Source organism: Nomia melanderi, chromosome 2, assembly GCF_051020985.1.
Source record: "Nomia melanderi isolate GNS246 chromosome 2, iyNomMela1, whole genome shotgun sequence".
In the NCBI taxonomy this organism is placed as follows: domain Eukaryota; kingdom Metazoa; phylum Arthropoda; class Insecta; order Hymenoptera; family Halictidae; genus Nomia; species Nomia melanderi.
In genome coordinates, this window is record NC_135000.1 from 2,324,131 (window position 1) to 2,350,515 (window position 26,385).

Sequence of the window (26,385 nt, forward strand, 5' to 3'; positions counted from 1 at the left end):
GCATAACAAATGAAAGAAAAATTGCTTGAATTCAGAGGAACAAACTGATCAGAATTTCATTTTTTTCGAGATCGATCGTATCAGATAAATTCCATTGTTAACGTTTCCGTCTAGCCTCGCAGTGGTCCAAGGTATCCCCAAGAGTGTATTGTTTACTCCGGCAGCGTTCCCTATGCATAATGCATGATCGGTTCCCACTTCATCATTCGTGCCGGACGTAATCACCACGAGGCATTAATCATTAAGTTGTCGAACAAACAGGGAAACCCGATGAAATGGTACTTTAATTACAAAGTCGTTACCTTTTAATTGTGTTTTATTTTCGATAGAATTTTCCTCGTCCAGTTTTACACAATAATTCTGTGCACATCAAAGGACAAGAACAAACAAACTTCACCTGAGGCAGTTTGAAAATAAATTCGTAACATAAATTTCCACAAAGAGACTTTACAGAAATTTAAATAATTTTATAAAGTTATACGAATCAAATGTAAATATAAATGTTTACAAAGTGATTTTACAGAAATCAGAGTTAAATGGTAACGCATTATTAAATGGAAATGATGCTAACAATTAACTTTATTTAACTGTGTTACACATTAATGTGTTTTCAAAGATTTCACTTAATTTTTACTACAGTTTTTTCATTTGTATCTTTCAAAATTCTATTAGAAATGGAAATGTTAAGTAGGTCTGATATTAAGTTTGTTATTTCCTTTATTGTTAATAAATTTTATTTTATATTATGATAAAATTTATATGAAATGTTCTGTTATTAAAATTTCGTGGACTTTCAATGAAATATTAATATGACAGAAATAAAATCTGCAGTTAATAATTATACTGCAGATTTTCATGGGTTCAAAGGGTACAAAAATCTTCCAAAGCTGTAAAATTAAAAGTTAATGTAAATGTAACGCAAACCCATTTCTTTTATCGCCCACAGAATTCATTGCAGAAGAAAATGGAGTTCCAGTGCAATTTTTGATTCTTTAAATTCAACAATAGGATAAATTAATAATCTTTCACATTTTTGTATTTGTACAAAGTTTTCTAGTAAATACCTTTGTATATTTCTATAAAATTTTCCAATAAATGTCTTTGTATATTTCTACGAAACTTTTCAATAAATATCTTTGTGTATTTCTACAAAATTTTCTAGTAAATATCTTTGTGTGTTCCTGCAAAATGTTTCAGTAAATACCTTTGTGTATGTCTGCACAGTTTGTCAATAAATACCTTCGTGCATTTCTACAAAATTTGTCGGTAAATACCTTTGAGCACAAACTGCAAAGCAATTGTTAAAATAATTCTCACCTCTCCGTTTAGGAAGCAATAAAGGGTCGCGATAAAGAGGCCCTGAAACGACTGCAGGAAATGAGTGGAATAAGACCACAGGGCGAACTTCTTCACGTTGTGCAACGGCACCTCAATCATGAACAGGACGTTCGTGATGCCTAGCAATGGCAGAAGCACCACAGCTGCTCTGACAGCTTTCCTGAAAAGGAACAAATGTCGTTAGAACAATCGAAACATTTTTCTTCTTTCTTTTGTTTCATGTTTCTCCGAGTGTCAAACCGTTTCTCCATTCCCTTTTCGATGGAAATAAGATCAAACCCCCTACAATCTGATTTAAAAAAATTGTGCTTATCAAAAATTGATCGGTGAAATCTACAGATATTATTCTCTAAATACAAATTAACAAAATAAATTCAATAGCTTTGATAACCTTTTTTATAACTCACGTGTTTCATAATTCTAGAGTTACAATGATATATAAAGTTTGCACTCGTGTATATAAAAGCTTAATTTAGTTATTCAGTTACTTAGTCTATTTCATTAGTCAGTTTACAGTGAAAAATTAAATAAATTGACCAAATATCGATATATTGATAAGTGACCTCAAAGTCTCATTTGGTTATGGATTCTACAACAGATTAAGAGAACGAATAAAATTGGCAAATACTGTTTGTTGTTTTCTTTACAGAATAATGTTTTTCAAATGATGATTTCATTTATTTATTTCGTTTTTAATTGTTTTAGATTTATACATGATATATTTGTACATTTTATTTGTTTTATTCATTCAATTTCACTGATTTATTTATTTAGGTTGACGTGCTGGAATTTACGTACAGAACTTGCTCGATCTCGCTGGTATGACTCTGCCGCAGTTTCAGCACGAGCACCCTCACGATGTTCAGCAGGAACAGAAAATTGAGCTGTGGAATTGAAATCAATATCCAGTGTGCAGCATCTCTAAATACCGCAGGTGTTCAGATTTTCATGAATACGAATGATTAACATATATTGATGCAGCGATTCACGGCAAGAAATTATTCCTTATAAATTTTTATGTCATAATATTGTATATCAATGATTACACGAGATACAAAGTCCTTGAGCAATATTTTTTCACAGAAGTTTGTCAGAATGAAACTGGAAATTTATTTTACAGAATGTACCATTCTACAGAATAAAGAAATGTAAGCATTCTGCGAAATGAAGTAAATTTTATAAGTAGTTCGATTAATTAATATACAGATGCAATTATTAATTTAAATTTTGTACATTCGTTAATGTGTAGATTATTGTTATTAATTTATAAATAGTAAATCTTTTAAAATAAATTTCTACTTGTTAATATATGAATCACTGTTATTCATTTAAAAATGATAAATCTTTTGAAACAAAGTTTTCATTCATTAATTTCTACGTTATAATCAATAATTTAAGAATGAGAAAATCTTGATAATGGTCACAAGTAAAAGGAGAAACATTTGGAACTGAATATCAAATGGGATCCTGGAATATCATGCGCTGAGGATCATACATTATCAAGATTTCCTGTGATCACAGAGATCTCGAAAATGTTCTCACCAATATCACCGCGAACCTAGGTCCCTCGAGGATCCAAAAGTAGGAAGACAAATTGTACCCGGACCAACATCTGGAAAACCTAACATTTTTTCAACGTGCATAAATCTCATTTTCATTTTCGATATCTGGTTCACGTAATGTTATTTGCAATATTGATTCTTTCATTAAATAAATATTTATGTAACACTATTTATAATGCTGATTTATACATTAAATTCATGATCTTATAATATCGCTTGGAATATTAAATTACTTAACCAATCAATATGTGCATAATATCGATTGTAATTTGTAATACCACATAAAAAGTTTACCTTTTCATACCAGGCATGTATTCAATATTAAATTAACAATAAACAATTCCACGTGGTGAAATTACTTGCTTCGAATTTCAAATAAAAAATTAGAAACCTATTTTATAGATAGTTGGCACCAGCTCCTCCATTTTGTATTTTTTTCTATATAGACATTTAAATTCTAATTATAAAATAAGTCTCTCTTTATCAAAGTAATTGAGTTCATGGAACGAATGTTGAGGAAATTGATAAAAGCATATTGTTAGGGCATTAATTAAATAATTTTACACTAGAATTTAAAGTCATTATTAACAGATTAATTCATCAATTAAAATTACAATTACATTAATAAAATTGGAATACTAAGATAAATAAACAACATTGATTATTTGGTTTGCAAAATTTGCAAGGATCCCAAGATTTTTTAAAATAGTTGTATAAATTAGAATTTTTGTAGTAACTAAGGGTTAACACTAAACTATATTCTTTTCATCAATATTTTTTAATATCGTATCAAAGTTACAAGAGGAATGTGAAGTTAGCCCCCTCTTTTCCAAATTAACTATAAAAAGTATAAAATTAAGTTATTAATTACCTATTAATATTAACTATTCTCGTTTCTACCAACTAATGAAACAATTTGTATTTATTTATTTTTACTTGTTTAAACACCTCCACATAGCAATAATATCACCTACATAACGAAAATGTCACTGGTTTCAAAATTCACGATATTTTATATAGACCCCTGTAAGACAACATCCGTTAACACTAAAACTACCGAGTAATTGGAGTGTCGAATTCCTAATTCCATATAAGAATTAAAACAATACATTTCATGAGATTCGAACGGTATCCTAGTTTTGTATCTGTACAAATGCAAAAATTTAATTTAAAGTCTCCGACAGAAATGCCTTCATAATTTAAATGCTTGCAAAATAAACATTCTGAAGTGGGTCAATTTGACCTGTCCGGTAGTTTCAGTGTTAAGGTATTTAAGGCTTTGCGTCTGTATCAACTGAAAAATATTGGCACACGTTAATCAATTCGGGTTGTGTTTATAAAACCGTGAACTTGTTGAATTCTAGTATACATAATAATTAATAAGATTGTCAAAGAAACTGAACGATTTTTTTAGCTGCGAATAGACTTGTTCCACTTTCAAAGAAAACATTCTTGTAATAACATTTTACAGTTAAACTTCTTTTGATAACTTTATAGGATATCGTACATCGTGACATTGAATTTCATTAAAACAAAAACTACAGAGCAATTGGAGTGATTTACTTGCAAGTTCCTATAAAAATTAGAACAATATATTTCTCGAGATTTGACGGATCCCTTACTTAAAGTTAAAGGTAAAAGATCCCTTACTTAACACGTTCGCTACCAGCGTCACATATTTGTGACGGTCGTCATCCTATATTTTACATAATGAAAATGAAATTAATCCTATACACATTGTTATTAGAAACTACAAATTACGACATTATATTTGGGAACTCAATGACTCGTTTCAGTCTCATTTCTCTAATATTTTGTTTAGAAGATGTATTTGAAGAAAATATTACAATTGAGGAGAGTGAGTTAAAATTTAACGTAAAGGTTACAGATAATTAAATTAATAAAACGAATAAACAAAAAATCTTACTTTGACTTCGGGTGATAGTAGAACGCCGTGATGACTGCCCAGACTAAGGTCATCACAACAGGACATCCCCAGCCGATGAAACGGTACATCCGGTAGTAAGACGTCTCTTGGAACACCGTCACTGCGACAAACAGAATCGGCGCGTGAAAAATGGAGGTAACGCTTAACAATGACGGACGCATCTTTAATTCTAGCCGGAAGGTCGGAGAATCAGGAATTTTTAATCAAACGCGAACCTGTCTTTCCGCGGGGAAAAACTCGGGGATGTATGCGCGTCGCACTGAGAAATGTTTAATTTTCGCATACTTAAACGGACTTCAAACGTACTCGCTGCTGTGAATCAATGTCCTTTGATTTAGAACGATTCGCAGCGACACTGATTTATCCTTGAATACTGACATTGACCTTAAATTTTCTCTCTATAGTTTTTGGCGGTGATCGCTTGGTTCATTTTGATCCAGATTCTTAAAGATATCATTTAACTGTTATTGTTTTATATGTATTGTAGAATGTTTGCCAATTAAATTCAAAGAAATTTGGTTAATTTTCATTTGTATTATTGAAGAGTTTATTTATCCCTTATTGGTATAAAAATGTTAAGGAATGTTTCTCGCAAATTCAAAGGAATTTGGTTAAGTTTGATTTCAATTATTAAAGACTCCATTTAACCCTTATTAATGTAAAAATATTATGGAACATTTATTAGATAAATCTACATAAATTTTATTAATTTTGCTTTCATTTCGACACAGATTATTAAAGACATTTCACAGATTATTAAAATAAGAACAAAGTAGAGATCAGGCTCAATGAATTTGTTGACTTTAACGGAGTCTACTATAAATATTCAAACTTAATGCTTAAATGATAATATAAATACTAATTAATATGTATGGCATTTTATGCATACAATGTGTCGAGGACGTAAAGTGTACTAATCTTAATAAACCTAATAATAATCTAAATAAACAACACACATGTAAACACACACACACACACACACACACACACACACACAGAGTCTTTGTACTCAATAATTAAAATAGATTGCATAAATACGTGAACATTATTTGCATATTAATTTCCTCAACTAAAAACAAGTCAAGTTTATGATGTGTGCGTATACATGAGTTCAGAACACAAAGTCTATCAGTTTCAATAAACCCATTCATTGTATATAATTTAAATAAATAATATACACATGTATAGTCTATATACTCTTTAATTAAAATAGTTTACAAAAAACCACGAACATTAATTCCATATTATATTCCTCGACAAGAAACAAATTAGTCTTATGAAGTGGAACATATAACGTGTGTTCAGAATATAACGTCTATTAGATTCAATAAATTCACTGACCTTATATAATTCAAATAGATGGTACACGTACTCTTCGAACCTTTCGTATCAAACAGTATGCGCAAGGATATATATCATTTTTATCTCAATATGGGAGCATAATATGAATATAATATGGTCTACTAGCATGATCAATATTCATACACCCCTCCCCCTCTACAATCTAACCCTTTGTGTGCACGCAACAGTATCTGACGTTCATAGAGGTCAGAAATAACAATATTAGACCAGTTAATTAACTATTATTTCATTCAGACGCAAATTACTCCGCTTAAGGCGCGGGGCTTGACGTTTGATTCCCTTGTCCTATGATTAATTTCTTGACCATGATCGACACGACTGCTTTATCGTTAATAATTGATTAGGGAAAGAACGATTTTTTATGTTCATTCTATGTTTACGTTTGCTTCAGAGATTAACCATTGATAATAGAAGAATAATATTTAATTTACGATAAAAGACAGTAATAATAATTGGATTCTTCAAACCGTTTTGAAATTTTCGTCACGATTCCTTAAATATATAAATTATTTAATTTTATAAACATTTGAAGCTAATCTCTTGAGGTGAAAACAGGTTTCTGCGTTTCAAGGGCTCGCCGTTTCTATAATAATTAAAACTTCGGAAGATCCGTAAGCTATATTTTAGATAATATATTTCTGTCTGTAAATCCACAAAAATTATTGCCTTTGTATGTTTCAGTTGTTTGCGATCCGCTAACGATGGATGTTTTACGAAAAGGAGTGTTAGCGAATAACTAAACCATTTTGTAACATTTTGGCTTGGAAAAAATATTAAGTGGAAAATCACAGTTACAGATCCAGAAAAAATCAGAAACTTTCACTTAGTAGTTATTAACAAAAAAATTCCTAAAGTTGACCCATGTTTAGAATGTCTTTAAGTGTGGTACTCCTTTAACACGCTGAAATCATGGGTCACCGGTGACCCCCAACCAAATCGAATTACTAGTTCACTCAATTAAAAGATGATTATTTGAAAGCATTTCTATATTATAAATAATGCTAGTTAATGTGGTGACATTCGGCTAAAGGAACTTGAAATAATAACAATGCAATTCAATCAAATGATTTAATATTACATTTTTTCATTATAAAGTGCTTAACCAGTTAAGCATGTGGCAGAATTTTATGTCATGACGATTATATCCGTCATGCGTAAAATTTTGTTACAATTTGATATTTAAATTGTGATTCTGGCGAAAACTAAATTATATTCGTAAATTTTAATATGTTTAAAATGTTCAGAGGTCAAGACGAAATAAAACAAACAAGTGAAAATTATAAATAATTTGAGTTGAGTTACTTGATGTATCAAAACCTATAAATATTTGATTCTTTTTTCTATGTTTGCCGTTCATTATGTATAAATGTAAGTTCACGTTGAGCGACTGTGTAAATATCACTAATAAAATTGTTCATTTTCTAAAATAAAGTCGTCTTTTTGACCCAATATTTCAACAGCGCCACTTACTCTGTGTTTGACGACTATACCTGTCATCGCTTGATTATCGCGACACACTGGTGGGCGCTTTGCCACAGTTAACTGGTTAAAGCACGTGGCCCGATGGTGAACCATAAATTAAGTGTCCCATCGCTAGCGAAAGCGGGGCTGCACTGTCACAGCCGAACCATCGCGTAATATAGATCTTGTATTTCAAACCGTATCACAACAAACGTACTTCTTATTTCCATAGTAATTTTACTTTTTCTGCCCTCTGCACCTCTGATATAAACCTCAAATTATTACAAAATGATGCGGCGTTCAACGTGTTAATCTGGTAAGGAGAACGATTAGGTGATCAACGTTGTGTAAACTCACCGGTGACCATGTTGTGGAGGAACAAGCCTTCTATAAACATCCACATGAACATGGCGGTTTTGGCGTACTCGAGCAGAGCGTAGCTGGCCTCGCAGAGGACAGGCTGCAAACGAAAGAACGTATTTTTTTCGAGTGGACTTCAAGCTCAGACCTTCTTCTCTGCTGCAACCCATATTCAGCTCCTATAGTGTCTCAGCTAAAACAGGCCACCTAAATATCTCCTCAGTGTTTTAGGTTATGGAAAGGCCCTATATCATGATTTAATTGACTCTAATCAATATCCTAGAGTAAAATATTATTTTATTGGTATTCCACTGGAAATAATAGAAAAGATTACTGATTATGTTTAGAGCTTCTTTTTATAATACAGTAAACGAATGCCCGCTTAAATGTCACTAGAATCCAGTTAAATTTCTAAGACTCACTCTCATTCCTTTTCTATCACTCAGTTTTCGAGCTCGACGAAGCTTCATCTCAGTAGGCAAGGATAGAGTACAATGAAAAGAAAGAAAATAGATGCACATCAATAAAATACCATGATTATGAAAAGTAAACATTCAACAAAGAAAATTTCAGTTGCAGTCAGTTTCGTCGTATGTTTATAATTGTAGCATTAACAGATAGTCGAGATTCTTCCGATTAGAACGAGTCCAAACAAGATATAAATCGGACTGATTTCACCCGTTCAAAATGAATCAGAAAATTGAAGATACGAATTTTCGAAATCGATGAAACTCGTCTGATTTGTGTCGTCTCATTTTAATTGGAAGAATCCCAGCAATCCATTGGTGTTGCATTCATAAATATAAGGTGAGAATGATTCAAAATGAAATTTTCTCGTTATATCTGCTCTCACTTCGTCGAGTCGTGGTTGAATCAAAAACCTGTACCCTGCTCGCGAGAATTTCACTATTGGTTTCCAAGTCTTGGTGACATTTAAGCGGGCATCGGAATTTAGGTGGCCTCCTCCAGCTGGGACACTCTATACAGTGAGCACAGTTTGCTAATTCAAGGGTCTATATGCAGCGGAGCAAAGGATAACCCGACTTACAGATAATTTCAGTCAAATACACGTTCGTTCCTGGACTCTAGAGAACGGAGCGACGAGAAAAAAGAGCTGCATTGGCAAAGAGAGAAAGTTCAGCGAAAGGGAGAAACGCGAAGACGATCAGTCTAATTAGAAAGTAGTTCGAAAGGTCCTTCTTATTACGAACGATGGAATAATCTTTGGATCTTTTTTATGTCAAAGTTAGGTACTTACGTGTCTGGAAGGATTATAAATATTTTTAATGGGACTAGGGGATGCGAGGATATTTTAAATCGAGAGATTGTTCGTTGCTGTGAATTGGAGGAATGCTCTTTGAGAGTTGAATTTCTATTGTTGAGAAATGTACGTTACCTGTGGATTTTGAGAATTTTTCTTACTGTTTTGCTGGTGAGTAATTAATAAATTGATTGTGGTCTTATTTGTCACGTATGTGATTATGGTTGGAAGCAGAACGAATTATTATGGAAAGGATCTGTTGAGATTAGAAACAAGTGAAAACGAAAGACACGATTTTTAGTTGAAGATTAGACAGAAAATTGTAGTTTCAGTCACGATTTTTGTGTATAAAATTCATATAAAATAATATATGTAATGTATATTTGAAAGACATGACTATTTCAAGATGATATTCAACTAAATTGAATGACATATTAGGCAAATGATTATTATTAAATAATGCTCAAATTTGGTTGGCAGTATGAAGACAATGGAATACAAAATTGTTGAAAAAAATTGTTTGCGGAAAATGATCAAATTAAAGTATCAAATGAAATAAAAAGTATTATTTAATTCAATAGTTAAATATTGAAATAATATAGAAAATTGATTTATTTGAATTTATTAATAAAAAATTTATATAATAATAATAATAATTTCAATTAATTCATGAAAAATTTATGTAATAATGATAATAACTTCAGATTGAATAAATTACTGCACGCTTATTTGAAAATGGCATTTAAATAGTAAAAAGATATCATACTGTTCAAATGTCTTATTCTACAGACACCATGTTTATCTGAATAAACATTAAGAACCACTTACAGTGTTCCCTATTCCCCTCTGAATTCCGTACGTTTTCTTCCTCAGAATTTCAATGTCTATGTACACGGTTAATCGTATAAGAACCTGGACGACCATCGCAACGAACAGGTTCTTGTGTATTCTGGTCCTGGTGTTCCTCAGGGATCTGAATCACATGAATATCGAACACATTCGATTAGTTTTGCGACCTTTTTGAAAAGTGTGTACCTTGATCTGGTACGTGCACGTGTTCGTACCTACAAATAGTTTCTTCGAAAATTTTCATTTCAGTAATGTGTACATGTAGAATTGGTTGTTTCGAAAATGAATATTTCCTTAATCAATTAGCTGTTTGTGGACGAGTATACTCGTCATAACACAAGACCTTGACATTTCTTCATGACGAGTATACTCGTCATAACTCAACCCTGGCGATTTCTTCCTGACGAGTATACTCGTCGCAATCGAAAACCTTGCCATTCCTTCGTGATGAAAACTGGTTAATCCAGCAATACAGGAATCGATATAAAGTTGACACGTTGATTGCCACGAAAAGCTTCAGCGTTTTACGTGTCATTTTTCCTCTTGTAGCGAAGATACAAAGAAATGATTATCAATTATTCCGTACTACAATTCTTAAGTTCCATTACTATCTATTTATTTACGTTGTTGAACAGTTTTATTGAATGTCAATTATCTTACGAGGTATAATTGTTTTCAAGTCATTCGGAAGCTCCGATCAACGGTGACCATCGTGGTAATCAACGTGATGAATGAACGAAAGAACACGCAGAATTTTAAATCAAATTTCCACCTTTTGCACTCGGAAGTTTTCCACCAAAAACGTTCAACACTTCCCATAAGATAGAAAGCATTGTTTGAAACTACAATGAGAAAGCATGCACAAATTAAGAAAAAAATCTATTTTATTTCAATATTTCACATATTGATGCATTATACAAAGTTTAATATTATACGTAAGACTTCATAACTTTACTATATGAAAACAAATGATGACTGAGAGTCTCCTTTCGAGTGTGAAATGTCAGCAACTCCTACCAATTTTGATAGTAGTCCTACTGAAAATTAATAATGTTATAACATTTCTTAGACCTTTAATTCCCTTCTCAGTACAAACTTTCTATATTTGGAAGATCTAATAATCTTGAGGTAGTTTTCTTAAAATTCATTCAAATATTTAATATTAGAACTGGTGCAATATTGGAGCCTACAGAGTTCAAAGGGTTGAAAACCATCATTTGACCGATGGTACGGCCAGATTTGGTATAAAAAAAACAGAAGAATAGCATCTCTGTTGTCCAGCTAATTTATATTTCAATGAATGCCTAATTAAGCGGGAGGGAAATGATTTTCATGCTAAGCATGGCCCGAAGTTCGGATGAGAAATGGCAACGCAGCAGTTTCCATGCTAACTAGGAGGACTTTATGCATTCTGAAATCTTTGACGCCATTAGAATGGTTCATTCCATTACCGTTGTGTCTTGGGACAGGCTTAACCCAGTTTCATGGAATAAATGCGCACTACCGGTATCTCCGAGGAAATTGTTTGCGCCTGTGCGTCGACATTTCTTTATTTATGTGAATAAGGTAATGGTGTCGTTGAATTTTGATTTCGTGGCAAGGGACGGAATATAATTTGACTCCCAATGATGATTAATATTGTTTGGAAGTAAGTTAGAGAGCTGTGCTGGGGAATGATTAATTCAATGTTTTTTAATATCCCCGGGAAATAGAATTGTCTTGACGTTATTGGAAAAGTTGAATAATTGCAGGGGAAAATGTCGGATAAAGTTTGTATGATTACTTGAAAACAAGGTTTCTCGTTATAATGAATATTAAAAAATGTAGGTAATGCTTTGTAATTATATGTAAGAGTGCACTGTACAGGAACATTCATGTCTTTGAAAATACCTTTAATTTAGTTAAATATTTAATGCCACAGTTCTTTATCTCCTTTGTATAATACTTGAAATTTATAAAAATTAGATGAAACATTTCCTTTCATAAACCTCTAATTTCTTCCATAGCACAAAGAATCTGTGATACTCTATGAAAATGAAAAAAGTCGAATTAAATATTAATTAGAAGACACTTACATATAATTTCAAACCATTACCTACTTCTTATAATATTCATTATAACGAGAAACCTAGTTTTCAAGTCTTTTAATTAATATTTAATTCGACTTCTTTAATTTTCGTAGAGTATCACAGGTTCTTTGTGTTGTAGAAGAAATGAGAGCTTTATGAAAGCAAATGTTTCATCTAATTTTTATAAATTTCAAGTATTATACAAAAGAGATAAAGAACGGTAGCATTAACTATTTAACTTAATTAAAAGTGTTTTCACGAACACGAAAGTTCCTGTACGGTGTTAAAAGGAACTTAAGAAACTGAAAGGAGGAATATCTTTACTGTTTAATTTTTAATGTTTGCAATTATCAAAGAACATGACAATCTCGGATTATGATATTAAAAAACAATTGAAGAACTCCGATGGGAGATATTTAGTTAAATTTCTTTGTTCTCTTGAAAATCCAGCGTTATCTTAATAGCGTGTAATGAACAAAGAAGACGTTTAATTAAATTTTCCTGTGAAACAGACGAAATGTTGAAGTTTTGCCAGAGTTTCAAGAATAATTAAATAAAAATTCCTTCTCGTTGCGTACCTGAACCGACAGAATATGGCAAGAGAGACGAGCAACGCCACCAAAGAAATGCTCAGACCAACGAACTCCAACGTCCGGGTCTTCTCTGCAATATCCATCTTCATCTGAGAAAAAATGAAAAAGAGAAAAAGGAATTAGACGTAGTAGAATTAATCATTCCCCTGCGTTCTACGTTATTGACAGTCGTGTCGATATCAGATCCGTAGTACGCAGTGTGAAATAGGAATGGAAAAGATGAAAAGTGATGATTTATAGATACCCGGGGGTTCGAAGAAAAATGATATACGATTCGAAGTTACATCTCCAATGGGCTTGGAAAAATTCGCATGTGTCGCGATGAATGGATAGGAGTTACGTGATGCAGTACCTATCAATGTATTTACCAATAAGAATATGTTTTACTGTTTGATTTATTGCTTCTTTAGAAAATAAATTTCACAAATTTAGATAAATAGTTTGAGCTTGACACTGAATGCATTTCGAAGTGCATCAAATGCAGTATATGTGTAAATCTTTGGAACAAAGGATAAAGGTAAAATATTGTCCTGTTGGGGACTGGAATAGAATTTTTATATTATTTTTATATTAGTCTTTGAATCGTAAGGTCTCAGAAAATTAAGCAAAACAATTTTTAATTAATCTTAATATTTACTAATGTAATTAATAATGGAATACTAATATAATACAATTAATACTGACAATAATAGCTAATACTAATATAATTAATAATGATAATAATGTTTAATAATAAAATTAATAATAATTATAATATTAATAACACAGAAAATAAATTGAAGAAATTTAAATATAATACATGTCTAATTCTATTAAATACACTTTACTCTATTCCATTATCGAATCAAATAGCAAAAGTAAATTTCGTTTTAAAACTGTTGCATAATTTTTAATAACTTCATTGTTAATGTCCACATACAGGTCACTGTATCTTAATCCTATTTTGTAATTCAAATTACTCGTTACTCAAGAAATCAATGACTTGACATTAGATGCGAGCCTCGAGTGTTTCATATTCATATATAATGCATTTTATACCGCACTAAGCACGACTTATACAATTAAATTTCTATACCGGAGGACAAAGGGAGAAAGTTCTCGTTTTTTTACTGAACTGACAAAGGGTAGAAAGCTGAAGGGGCCTCATCGATTCCCTTCGCAAGCTAATTTCTTCTCATTTCTAAGCCTCGAATCGATTTGGCCCACTTCTCTGGCACTCCAAACTTTAACAGCGTAATTGTCTATCACATATAGATGCAACGTCCTGTCTTCGACCTCTTTTCTTATCCCAAAGTACCAGTGATCCAACCGCCATAGAAATATTGATCTTGTGGTCGAGTGTCGAGAGAGATAAGAGGAAATTGCATTTCGAAAGAAAGTTACAGGCGACTTCGCTGCTTGATACAAGCCTTTGAAGATTGTTAATTGATATTCTTTTATATTATCTCAATACATCAACATTATTTTTATATTTAACATTTATGAAATATTTCAGTTCAGACTTTAGAAAAATCTATTTATTATCTGAGAGTAATTGCGAAACAGTAAGCTTAATACATTGCGTACCAGCTAATTTTCAGAAAACCGAATTGTGCAGATAGCAATTTGCAGTGAGATCAACTTATATCACTGTACATACAAAAATTCAGATATTATATTGTTATGTAATATATTTTAAATAGATAATCAATTCGAATCAAATTTAATATTTTCTTAAATGCTGCGGTAATTAACAAAGTTGCATAGCTAAGTATCTTTATATAAAAACGAGATTTCTCGTTACCAATACGCAATGTGTTAAAAGGATTTATTTTCAGTTGTTTAATTCTAATGTTAATCCCCAAAGAAAAGAAATAAGTTATAACTTGCAAAGTTTATAGTAACCTTTGAAAGAATATCTTCTATAAAACTTTGGTTCTCTAGCGCAAACAATTTATGCAAAATAGTATGCCCTAAAAATCTTTTCTTTAATAACTGTTTTCATAAATAACGCTTCCAACATAAATTTAATAATAAAATATTCAACAAATTAATTTTCACGTTAAGTATTGCCATTTAACTTTCGACCAACCTTTAACTGCATAACTTTCGCTGCTAATTACTTTTATTGAACTTTTAACAAATTTGTTCGCCAATTACCAAATGCATTCTACAGTTTTGCAAAGTCTATTTTCTGAATGGTAACTAAATAAATAGTAAATCTAGGGTGTTGGAAACAAATCCCTGACTAAGCAGTAAATTGACTACGATGCAACGCAGGAGATAGCTCCACAGAGGATTAACCCCCCAGTTGGAGTTAACGAGAAAAGAAAAATGAAGGTCCATCTAAGTTCGAGTGATCTAATCGTCTGACACTCACGTTGCCCTCGATATCGTTCGTGTAAACTTTCCCGTGTAACATCAGCATTTCCGGGGTGAAGCAGGTCGTGTAGTTTGCCCACCCGTGTGTCGAGTCCTCGCTGCTGGTTCCATTCTGACCCTCCCAGCGGCCGTTGTAACCACACTTCTTCTCCACGGATTCTGTGCAAACAACGAACACATTCAATTCCCGCGTGTGTGTGCGCGTGTGTGCACGTACGCAGCACGTCCAGGGAGCTAAATCGATCCATTTGAACACCTCGGAAGACAAATGATGAGTCCGCAAACTCGTCTGACAATTACGAGTACCTGAGAATGAATGGAGATGATTCTAACAATGTGCAACTGGTGTGGCAATGCGATGAGATTATGAGGAATTATAGAGTCTAATTGCAGATGTGTCTGAAGTTGGATTCGTTTGTAATTGTGTAATTGTGATGGGAAATAATAATGTTATTTGAGTATGGTTAAATACGTGAGTTAAATAGTGAGTAAATTTGATATAGATTTGTGCGGAAGGTATCTTCAAGCGTAATTTGAGTTTGGTGTGAATTAAGCATAACAAACGTAGGATCAACTTAGGTATGAGTTATACAGAGTCAGAATTCAGTTGAATTTCATTTGGAGATAATTATATGTATCGGGGTGGAGTAAACTTGCATTAGACTTCACTTTGATTGGATTTTTAATTTAAACTCGATTTAGACTCGACTTTCACTTGACTTTGATTGCTTTGAGTTGACATTGACTGGACTTTGACTTGACTCTGAGTTGACTTTGACTCGACTTTAACTCGACTCTGAGTTGACTTTGACTCGACTTTAACTCGACTCTGAGTTGACTTCGACTTGACCTTGATTGCTTTGGCTCGACTCTGACTCAACTTTGACTAGACTTTGACTGGATTTAAACTCAGCATAGATTACACTCAAAACTGTGGTAGGTCTTAGTTAGCTAGACTTGACTCAAGTTTGATTAAGACTTGGATTAATTAGACTTGAGTCAAGTTTGATTTAGACTTGGGTCAATTAAATTTGATTCAAACTTAAAGAAGATCTGCATTTAGCATCTATCTACATTAAGCACAGTTGTTTTTTACGTGAATTATCTCAAACTTGACTCAGATCTAAGTTAAATCTGTATCAAGTATCTCGATTCATACGTTAATGTCAAACTTGATGTAAATCTCAATTAAATTTGTATTAACTAGAATTGTCCTGAATGTATCAGATTAACTATCAAATTTTAATCAACCAGACGTAATTTGAGTGAAAATATATCCAAGTTAAATAGGTACAAGAGCTAACTAAGCCAGTTCTCAATTAACCATTCGACTTGACTCAAACAGAATGAACTCAAATCTGAATGAACTTTAGTTTGAATAAACTTGACTCAAACTTGAATTACATCTCCATTCAAGTTTAAATTAAACTGAAGTTAGATCTACATAATTTATTGATTAAATACAAACCACTGACTGTTCGATACAACTAAAACACAAGGTTTATTATAACATTCAACATTACAAATTATCACAGACAAATCAATTATCAGCAAAGACAGCCACGACAGTAAGTAAATCCAGGTTGCTCTTCAAGAGAGTTCCCGGCCGAAGGCCAGACAGTTTCAATAAAATCCGAGCAAACAGCCGAAAGCAGAATTTTCCTCGATCTGGCTCATCGAAAATTGAGAACTTCAATCGGATCGCATTAAACTTTAATGTTCCCGAATCTTCGTTGTTTGCTACCGCGCGTATGCAAACGAAAATCTGTAACGTTGTTTCAGAACGTTTCGAACGAGTAAACAATTTTCCCCGGCGATGAAACCATTTTTCTGTTTCCCGGCCCGTGGCGCCAATCGTTCATCAGGGGACAACGGTTATTACCATAAAATCAATTAACAAAGTAAACAGGAATTAATGAATTCGATTCGGGGATTTCTGTTCCGCGTTACTCTCACGTGAATCGTTCGATCATGGAGCAATTTCTCGTATACGTGGACAGAAATACTGATTCGAAACTATTCAAATGGAAAACTTCTCTTGTGACGCCTTCACTTTGGGGGCCATACTCGTGACCTTTCGCCTCTCGCAATTTTCTTTAACTCTAGAACTACCGAGGATTTAACCCTTTGCGGTCGAATGTCGACGTTTCAGTAAAATGAAATGTTCCTGCTTCGCAGAGTAAATCGCAAACAAATGATTTAATTACTCAAACAGCAAAAGACCAGCACGTAGTTTCTACTTTCCTTATTATTTAAGCAATTGCTATATCATTTAGCTTCGTCTGCTGAAGATTTTGTGTATTTCAAAGAATCTTCGCCCGCAAAGGATTAATACTATTGAAATGCAATCCCTATAAAAATTGTAACAATAGATTATTTTCGGTTTCTTCAGACATTCATTATAGTATTTAATCGAAGCTGTTAATTTTCAAGATTATATCGAATATTCTATACTTTTAAGATGTCAATGATTGCGAAACAAAACAATGGAAACCAGTCATTTTTACTGGTACGGTAGTTTTAATGTTAATCTATGGCCATGAATTGGAGCAGTTTGTTAACCCTTTTTTGCGCTCTTGTGTCGAATATAACTCGACAGTAGATTTATTCGGAAGTGTGACATTTTTTAATTGCATCATGTTGTTATACTACTTTTAATAATATTGATACAAATAATTGTTTACGCTGTTTGGTATTAACTAATTGTCTTTCGAAGTACATTCCAAGTAAAACACTTAAAGCAATACAAAATTATGGAGAAATAAATGTGAAAGGACCTCGGAGTGTAAGGAGTTAATGGATGATCGTTGTAGATGGTCGTGGCATTGATATATAACATCTAATTTGATCATTTTTCAGCACAATGCAGGAAAAATTCGGTTCGATTTCTGTGAAGAAGTATTATTCTGCAATAGGACAATGGCTGGCTGTACATTGTGCGTTGAATCCTGTAGAAAATTGAGAAATTGAGCTGGGAACTTCTAACTCATCTATTATATAGCTAGATGGTGGTTCAACCTGATTGCCATTTGTATACGTCGTTAAATTATTGCCTTGGTAAATAAGATTTCTACAAGTTTGAAGATATGAAATTCACCTGTACACTCCTGTTTCTATAATATCAAGTGAGTCTCGTGATGAAAATTTTCAACGGAACTCGACTAATCTAAATGTTATTTATTTATTTTTCGTATAAATGAAATATCACTGATCTGTCATCGATATTTAACCTTTAAAGTAAACGTAGATACAAAATAAGCATCAAATTCTTCTTTCTCTATTAAATTATTAACGATAAAGTAGTTCTAGTAAAGTTGTGAGAGGAATCATAGGACAAGGGGGCTATTAATAAATTCTATTAATAAGTAATTGCAAGATTGTTAAATGGAGTGGTAAAATATCCAGATAGTGAGATATTGTGGTTGCGAAGTACATGGCACAAAGTTTCGCTACCTGTATATTTACCATGCGATGACAGTCATTGGCAGTGGATTCTTCTGCGTTTGGTAATAAAGGCCCAGCAGAAATCGCGGAATATTACGCTTCGCGATGGGAATAAAGTAGACAGCAAAAGATGAGACAGAAATAAAGTCAAAGACTGAATTAAAGGAAAAGAGGGACGCGTAATGATGATTCTGCAGTACGTATCAGTTATAATATAATATATAATATAATATATTATAGTACTTAAACCCTTGCTTTAATTTCGTAACTGCATTTGTTAAAACTATTTATCGTTAATAGTACACTAGTAAAACAAACATTCCATGCTCTTTCTATGTCTATTAGTATAAGCCATACAAACTGCCAACAAGGACAACAATGTTTCATTTATCCTTAACACAACTCAATGAAATTTATTTTGTTAAATCATATTAGAAATCTTCTCTTCGAATCTGACACGATATTGTAAGGCAAGAGGTTAATTATCACTGAACTTCTACTGAACTTTTACGTCTCTTTCCATAAAAACGGTTGAATTCCGACCTATGGTTCCTTTGAGACTTTTATCCCTTGTAATAAGTAGAACTCATCGCATTAAAAAAAACAGTTTAACCTTGAAATGCAAAGTCAAGGTCAATTGTGCACAGACTGTTCTTTATGAAATTTTCACCAATCCACAGGTGTACAATCAGGTTATGGTGCTATTTACACTTAACTTTGATCCACCCAGTACAACAAATGTTCAGAAATCTAGCGTTAAACAATGCTGATTCCATGCCGAGCTGCGAAGCAACTTCATTTCCCAGCCGCGTTATCGAGGATATCGCAATAAAGGAGGGCCATGAATATTCCGCGATAGAGAATGGCTTAAAGAACGGAGCCCGTCCGTGTACCTTCTTTAAAGCCTTCCTTAGAGGCCACGAATTCAGTGGCGTTTTTCATCCTTTAAAACTTCACGATGGCTACAAAGCCAAGGAACGACAAAAGCCTCGGTTATTGATCCGATCTTCCGAATGCTCGGTCCTAATAAGGCGGCTGAAATATTCATTAAAAAAATGCCTCGATTAGCAGGTACAGTAGAATTTCGATTATAGGATTTAATTGGCCGTTTAACCCCTTGCTGTACTGTGTTCTTTGAAGACGGTGCTGTTAGTCAAAATAAAGAATAAAGTTGATGTGTTATTTGCTAATGGAGAATAATTAATATGTTCGTCATTCATAGATGATACATACATTAAGTTTGTTAAGCTAATTATATTAATAACTGCAATTGATCATTATTGTATTAATTAATTATTGATTTAATAATAATTATTATTGTGAATGGTTAATTATTAGTTAATGTGACATATTTGTATATTTTAAATATAAATCAATTAAAATACAGTTTATCACGTTTGTGGACAAGTGAGAGATTTTGAACGATCTAGATCGTCGCAAACAACACTCGGTTAATTGAGGTACTGTAGCTATTTCTTTTTTGCGCGATTCACTTTGTGGCTTATTTTCTCTGCGGATAATCAAATAAGATTAGTCGAGTCTATCGATAATGGCTTGTAATTTACAGGATCAAAAAATTAAGGCCACTAATAGTTTGCAATGTCGTTCGTGTTTTTCGCAAAATTAGGTAATAAAGTAAACAGTAAAGTAAAGTGAAATAAAAATGAAAAAATGTAAAGTAAAGTAAAATGAAAATGAAAAACAACACAGTAAATTTAAAAGCTCAACTTTTCAACTCATTATCAATATTAAGTGCAGTGTTGGGCGTTCATTTTTCCATGCATGTTTATTAAAAATTTTCTGCAGCATTTGACGATGAGGCACTATCTATCATAAGAGTTATGCATACTTCTTTACCACCCTGTATATGTCTTTAATTTGGATTGCCAATGAATGATCAATCCTTCTTACTATATCATTTTAGTATTATCATTATCATCATTACTATTATAATTTACTGAATCATTATTGTTATTGCTACTATAAGTTTATAATATTATTAGTATCATTCTCCATGTTATTGTTACTATTATAATTTTATAATATTATTAGTATCATTATCACTCTTACAATTTTATACTATTCTGATTATCATTATCACTATTACAATTTTACACTATTCTGATTATCATTATCGCTAGTATAATTTTACATTACAATCAGTGCACTTATTTCCACAAATTACTCGTTCTCACACAATACAAAAAGAAAGTTCAATCAAAATAGTTTCCTCATTTTTCTCTTTCTTCAAATAACTTTATTACCCTCGCTACATCTAACATGTTGCAAACATTATTTCAAACTTATCAATGTCATAACGAGACTCTTGAAATTCATTTGATCGATTGTTTGTCATTTCTTTTCCAATTTATCAGTCTGGAGGAAATGGTTGATAAATGACAGAAATTAATTTCCATGAGTATTATTTATCGGCTGTATTACTTCGGCAAGTCGGTATGCGTCTCGGATTCTCCAAGAAGTTTAAGTATCTCCCCTGGGGAGCTATCGGAAGATGTCGAACTTCCTCGAGTGCTATAGATCTGTCACGTTGGTCGGGCTTTAATCTGGCGTGGGTAGCATCCACGTGCATCGGGAACACAGAAAGAATGTAAAGGACAAGGACATCGGATAGAGAGGACACTGGTGCCCTCTGATAGGGGAGAGACTGCTCTGACATTAATTTAATCAGGGTAATCAGGAAATATTGTCTGCAAATATCTTGAAATAAATGGAACGAAGTTTAGGGAAATTGGAGGATACAAAGATTTATAAGTTTTAAGTGAAACTTAATTTATTAGTACACGTTCTGTTTAATCTTCTTGACTCATTTTGAATTTTGAGCGAAGTCTATTTAATTAATTATATCTATAATTAAATGTGAATCATCTATGCTTGATATTGACTCGGTCTAGATTTGAGTCAAGTCTGAGGTAATTCTACTTTCTACAGGTTTAAGTTATATTTAAGTTTATTTGAAGGTAGTTTCAAGTTAGACTTAAGTTCAATCTGAGCTTAACGTGTCTAAGTAATATATCACGAAATCCAAATTCAACTTAAGTTTACTTGACTCAAATTTAACTTAACTCTGAATGAAATGAAAGTCAATTTTAATTAATCTACATGTGATTCTGGTTTCGGAACTAATTTTGATCTAACAAAAAATGGACTTTTATGTATTTTACATTTAATCCAGATATGAGTCATTGAATTATGTTTACATAATCTATACCTGACTTGGATTTGGGGCACGTTTACTTAACCCAGACTTGACCCAGATATGAAATAAATGAGTTAATTCCACCTAACCCAGGTGGAAGTTAAATCTATATTTTTTTCACTCAATCCAGACTTGAGTTAAATAATCTACATAGATTTTACTTAATTTAGCTCCGACTTAAGTCTGAATTAAATCCAGGCGTTGTATAGTAGATCCGAATTAAATCTGGCCTGAGTTTAAGTTCTGTTTGTTGTCTTATAAAAACTCAATATTTTAAAAAGAATTGAGTACCTAACCCATAACTGAGTGAAATATGAGTCAAATACATTCAGGTGAAATTTCGATCAAATCTAAATTACTTCTAGGCACTGTTTACGACTTTAAAAATAAATAACTTAACAAAGATTGACTACTTAAACTACGATTGAGTTAAGTCTAAGAAAATTAAACCCACTTAATCAATACTTAAATTAAGTTTCAATCGAGTCTACATATTGCTCGCAACTCTACAACAATTGGACAACTTCGAAACAACTAAATAAGTACTTAATTCTTAATCGAACTAAATCTGAGTAATTTCAATCCGCCTCGTACAAATTTGAATGAAATGTAAGAAGAATCTAAAGTACGTGACTTTACAACAACTGAACGAGTTCAAAGCACTAAGTGAATAACTAATTCGTAACTGAGTTAATTGAGCGAAATTTTCCTATATCTCCCTGCATAAATCCAAGTTGAATCCGCACATGTTCCATTTGTGGCATGACAACTGAACGACAATTACGACAGTATTTACTTAACAACGCTAACAGTTATCTTGAACTCCGACTGAAATCATTTAATTCCCCGCAAATGGTGAACACGAACACGAGGACTCAAAGCCAGCTACTTAAGTGACGAACGCCCAGTTTCGCCTCGTCCCGCGCGTCGTGCGCGTTTTAGAGTTGCTCCACTTTAATATTTCGCGTACCGACACATCGATTCGCGTGCACGAGCAGCCTTACTTGAACTTGCCCCCCGGCCTTCGTGATGCACTTCCCGTTTCTACCACGACAATAACAGGCCAGAAACAGAGCGAACGAGAAACCCAGCTGTTTGACAGTGTGGATTGGGCAACGCCGGTGTGTTGGCGCACCACTCGACCCACTTCTCCGCATTTTGATTGCACTCGATAACGCCGCGACATGTTACGGACCCTAACAGCGCGGTAAAAACTCTCTCTTTTTGTATCCTTCTCTGTTTCACTGTCTTCCTGCCTTTCTCTCCCCTTCTGTCTTTCACTATCATCCTGTCTTTCTCTATCTTCCCATCTTTCACTATCTTTCTATCTTTCTCCATCTTTCTGTCTTTCACTATTCTTCTCTCTTTTTCTGTTTTTCTGCCTTTCATTATCTCTTTTTCAAATTCTGTATTTCTCTATTTCACTATTTCTTCTACTTTCTTATTTTTCTATTTTTCTCATTTTTCAATTGTTCTATTCGTCTATTCTACTACTTCTCCGTATCTTTATTTCTTTATTCCTCAATTCCTATGTTTCTCCGTTCCTTTATTCGTCTGTTAATCTATTCTTTTATTAATCTATTTCCCTATTCCTCTACGTGTCTATTCCTCTATTCCTCTATTTCTTTATCTCCATATGCCACTGTTTCTCTATTTCCCTATTTTTTCTGTTTTCTTATTTTCCTACTTATTAATTTTTTAGTTTTTCTATTCGTCTATTTTACTACTTCTCCGCATCTCTATTTCTATATTTCTCTATTCTTTTATTCGTCTATTAATCTACTCTTTATTAATCTATTCCTCCATTCATGTATTCCTTTATCTCCCTATGTCACTGTTTCCCTGTTTCTCTATATCAAAATTACTTCATTTCTCTATGTTCCTATTTCTCTCTCTCCCTTCCTTTCTTTCTTTCTCTCCTCTCCGCAGGCGTCTTTTTGTATTCATTCCACGTCGGTCGTTTTTACGTCTCCGCTACGTTAATCCCCTATATAATTCCTGGTGTTTCTACATTTAGATATGAAACAGTCTTGCAACTGTCCCATTAAACGTGGTTTCTGTTTTGTCTCCTTCCCCTCGTTCTTTGTGTTTGCCAATTTATGTTGTTCTTGTTGGGTAGAATGTAGAACAATTGTAATTGTACGCACTCATGCTTAAATGTTACGAAAAAATTGCGACTGAATACAAATTTACATTTAGGAAACCTGTTTAGCAAAATAAGGTTTTCAAATTGATGGGAAATGATACAGAGTAAACTGAAACACGTGGAAAACGGTACAAAATAAACGGAAAATGATTTTCCCTAATAAATATTATACAGAATACTATATTTTGAATGGTTTGTACATTTTTCTTACGATGTACAAATTCATTGCGTACTTTGTGCAATCTAAAAATCAAATTTATACTAATATGTTAATAACGATTCTTTATAAATTTTTGTAAAATCATGTTTTTTTAAATTATATTTTCTATTTTATGTTCTTCTTATTTTTCAATTACAAAATCCCTTCACTACATCATATATATACATATATAATACATAATGTGTGTATAATATTTCCTGCATAATTGGCTACGCCAAAGAATTTTGATAAACAAGTCCATTAGCTTTATCAGCGAATAATTATCGGATCCCGTAACTCTACACGAACATAAAGTTCCTGACGGTAATGCAGTGAAATTAGCACACGTCGTCAGACTCCAAATGAAACAGAAAGTTCATTAAAAGTTGTCAAATTTTTAACTACGCGAGATTCTCGAGTTACGAACGCGTAAATTTCACGGATTAATGATGATATCTCTTGACTCGTGGGAAGAGTGTTTGCCGCCAGGAGAATCGGTGATACTTCGATTGCGGTACAAATCCCGTAAGGGATCGTATTCCGAGAACAGACCTGAAGTTACGATCGAACGGACGATGTATTTAACACTGAAACTACTAGACTGATATAAATTACTCGTTTCAGGTATCTTCTTCTGAAATGATCGAAAAAAGATAAATTTTGCTTTGCAGAGAATCGATTAAAGAAGTTGATTTGCAATTATTTAAAGGATAAGAATGTTTTTTTGAAACATTATTAAAACAATTTATTTATTCCTGTATGTACTATAATAGAGAATAGAGGGTAGAGAGTGGAGAATAGAGAGTAAAGAGTAAATAATAGAGACTAGTGAACAGAGAATAGAGAGTAGAGAGTAGAGAGTAGAGAGTAGAGAATAAAGATTAAGAAGTAAATAATAGAGTTTAGTGAACAGAAAATAGAGAATAGAGAATAGAGAATAGAGAATACAGAACAGAAAATAAAGAACAGAAAATAGGAAATAGAAAATAGAAAAACTAAAATCCCAACAAATAAACTAGTCTAATTCGTAAAAGAAAAATAAACAAAATCTATTTAATTCGATCAGAAGACAATTGAAATATTATACTAAGGAACTGCGTACCTAGTAAACACTTGAAACAGAATTTAACAGATACAAATATAATTCAATTCTCTCAAATTCAAATTAAACGTTATTCCTCTACCATCAATTATAGAGTATATCTTCCCGTTAAACCTTCACATACAATAATTTTCCAACCTCTTTCTCTTTCCAGCGAATAATGAACAATGAAACAGTTCCGTCGAGCGCGGTCGCGAAGAAAATCATAGTGCAAGTGGTCAGATAGCCGGTAGTTCTGTCGTTGAATCCGTGGGTTTCAAGGTCCGTTGCTGCGATTCGCAATTGTAACACAGTTGAAATTTGCATCCAGGTCGCGCGGCACGGACACACGGGGACGAATCGAATACAAGCTGCGCGAATGGAGGGACGACGACGCGACGGTCACATCTGGCCGGCCGTTAATCCGGCCAATGCAAATTCCTTTCCGGGTTTTTCCACTGTGCACCGAAACTGTGCGTCACGTGGCACGGGGGATGGGCTCAACAGGCAACGAATCTATGATCGGGAAAATTCCATATTCAATCGGTACGGATTCTATGTTCCATCGTGTGTCGCAGTGTGTACATCGGTAACACGATATAGGCGATAATATCTGCAAATGTTTTAACACTAGATTTGAGCCGCTTTTTTTAAAATGGTATAAGGCTATTTTTGAAGAGAGTAAGTTAGTGGTAGGTTTAGTGAGATATCCTCTTTTTATGTTTGTAATTATATAATTAATGATGTACGATATCCTCCTAAATTGAGACATTTTTTTACGTGCTATAAGCCCATTTTTGAAGTGTTTTTTTTTCAAGTGGCGCAAGTCCATTTTTGGAAAAAATGAGTTAATAAAAATTTTACTAAGATATAGACGTCCTCTTTTTATAATTATAATAATAATCAGTGGTGTACAATTTTCATAAACTAAATAAATTTAACTGTTAAGTGTTTAGTGTGAATGCTTTTTTTAAATGGTGTAATTCCCATTTTGCAAAACATGAGTTAATGATAGTTTCAGTGAGATATAGATATTCTTTTTTTATATTTCCAATCAGAGAATCGATGACAAGAGTAACAGTATTACTCTTACATTATATTATATAATTAGTATTTATAAGATTAGTGTATTAC

General features: G+C 32.9%; 1 protein-coding gene across 8 annotated transcripts in view; it reads right to left on the reverse strand.

Annotated features, from left to right (window-relative positions):
* Window positions 1-26,385, reverse strand: part of Pdfr (Pigment-dispersing factor receptor) — a 94,547-nt gene that overhangs the window by 15,949 nt on the left and 52,213 nt on the right. For all 8 annotated transcript variants that reach the window (XR_012998047.1, XR_004234796.2, XR_012998046.1 and 5 more), the window contains exons 4-11: window positions 15,163-15,323; window positions 12,789-12,892; window positions 10,121-10,265; window positions 8,029-8,131; window positions 4,828-4,948; window positions 2,881-2,959; window positions 2,137-2,222; window positions 1,318-1,498 (exon numbers count right to left, since the gene is read on the reverse strand). Coding sequence is in view for 5 of the 8 variants with exons in the window: in XM_031974200.2 (XP_031830060.1) it covers window positions 1,318-1,498; window positions 2,137-2,222; window positions 2,881-2,959; window positions 4,828-4,948; window positions 8,029-8,131; window positions 10,121-10,265; window positions 12,789-12,892; window positions 15,163-15,323 (980 nt within the window). In the remaining 3 variants the exon portion in view is untranslated. The remainder of the gene's footprint in view (window positions 1-1,317; window positions 1,499-2,136; window positions 2,223-2,880; window positions 2,960-4,827; window positions 4,949-8,028; window positions 8,132-10,120; window positions 10,266-12,788; window positions 12,893-15,162; window positions 15,324-26,385) is intronic.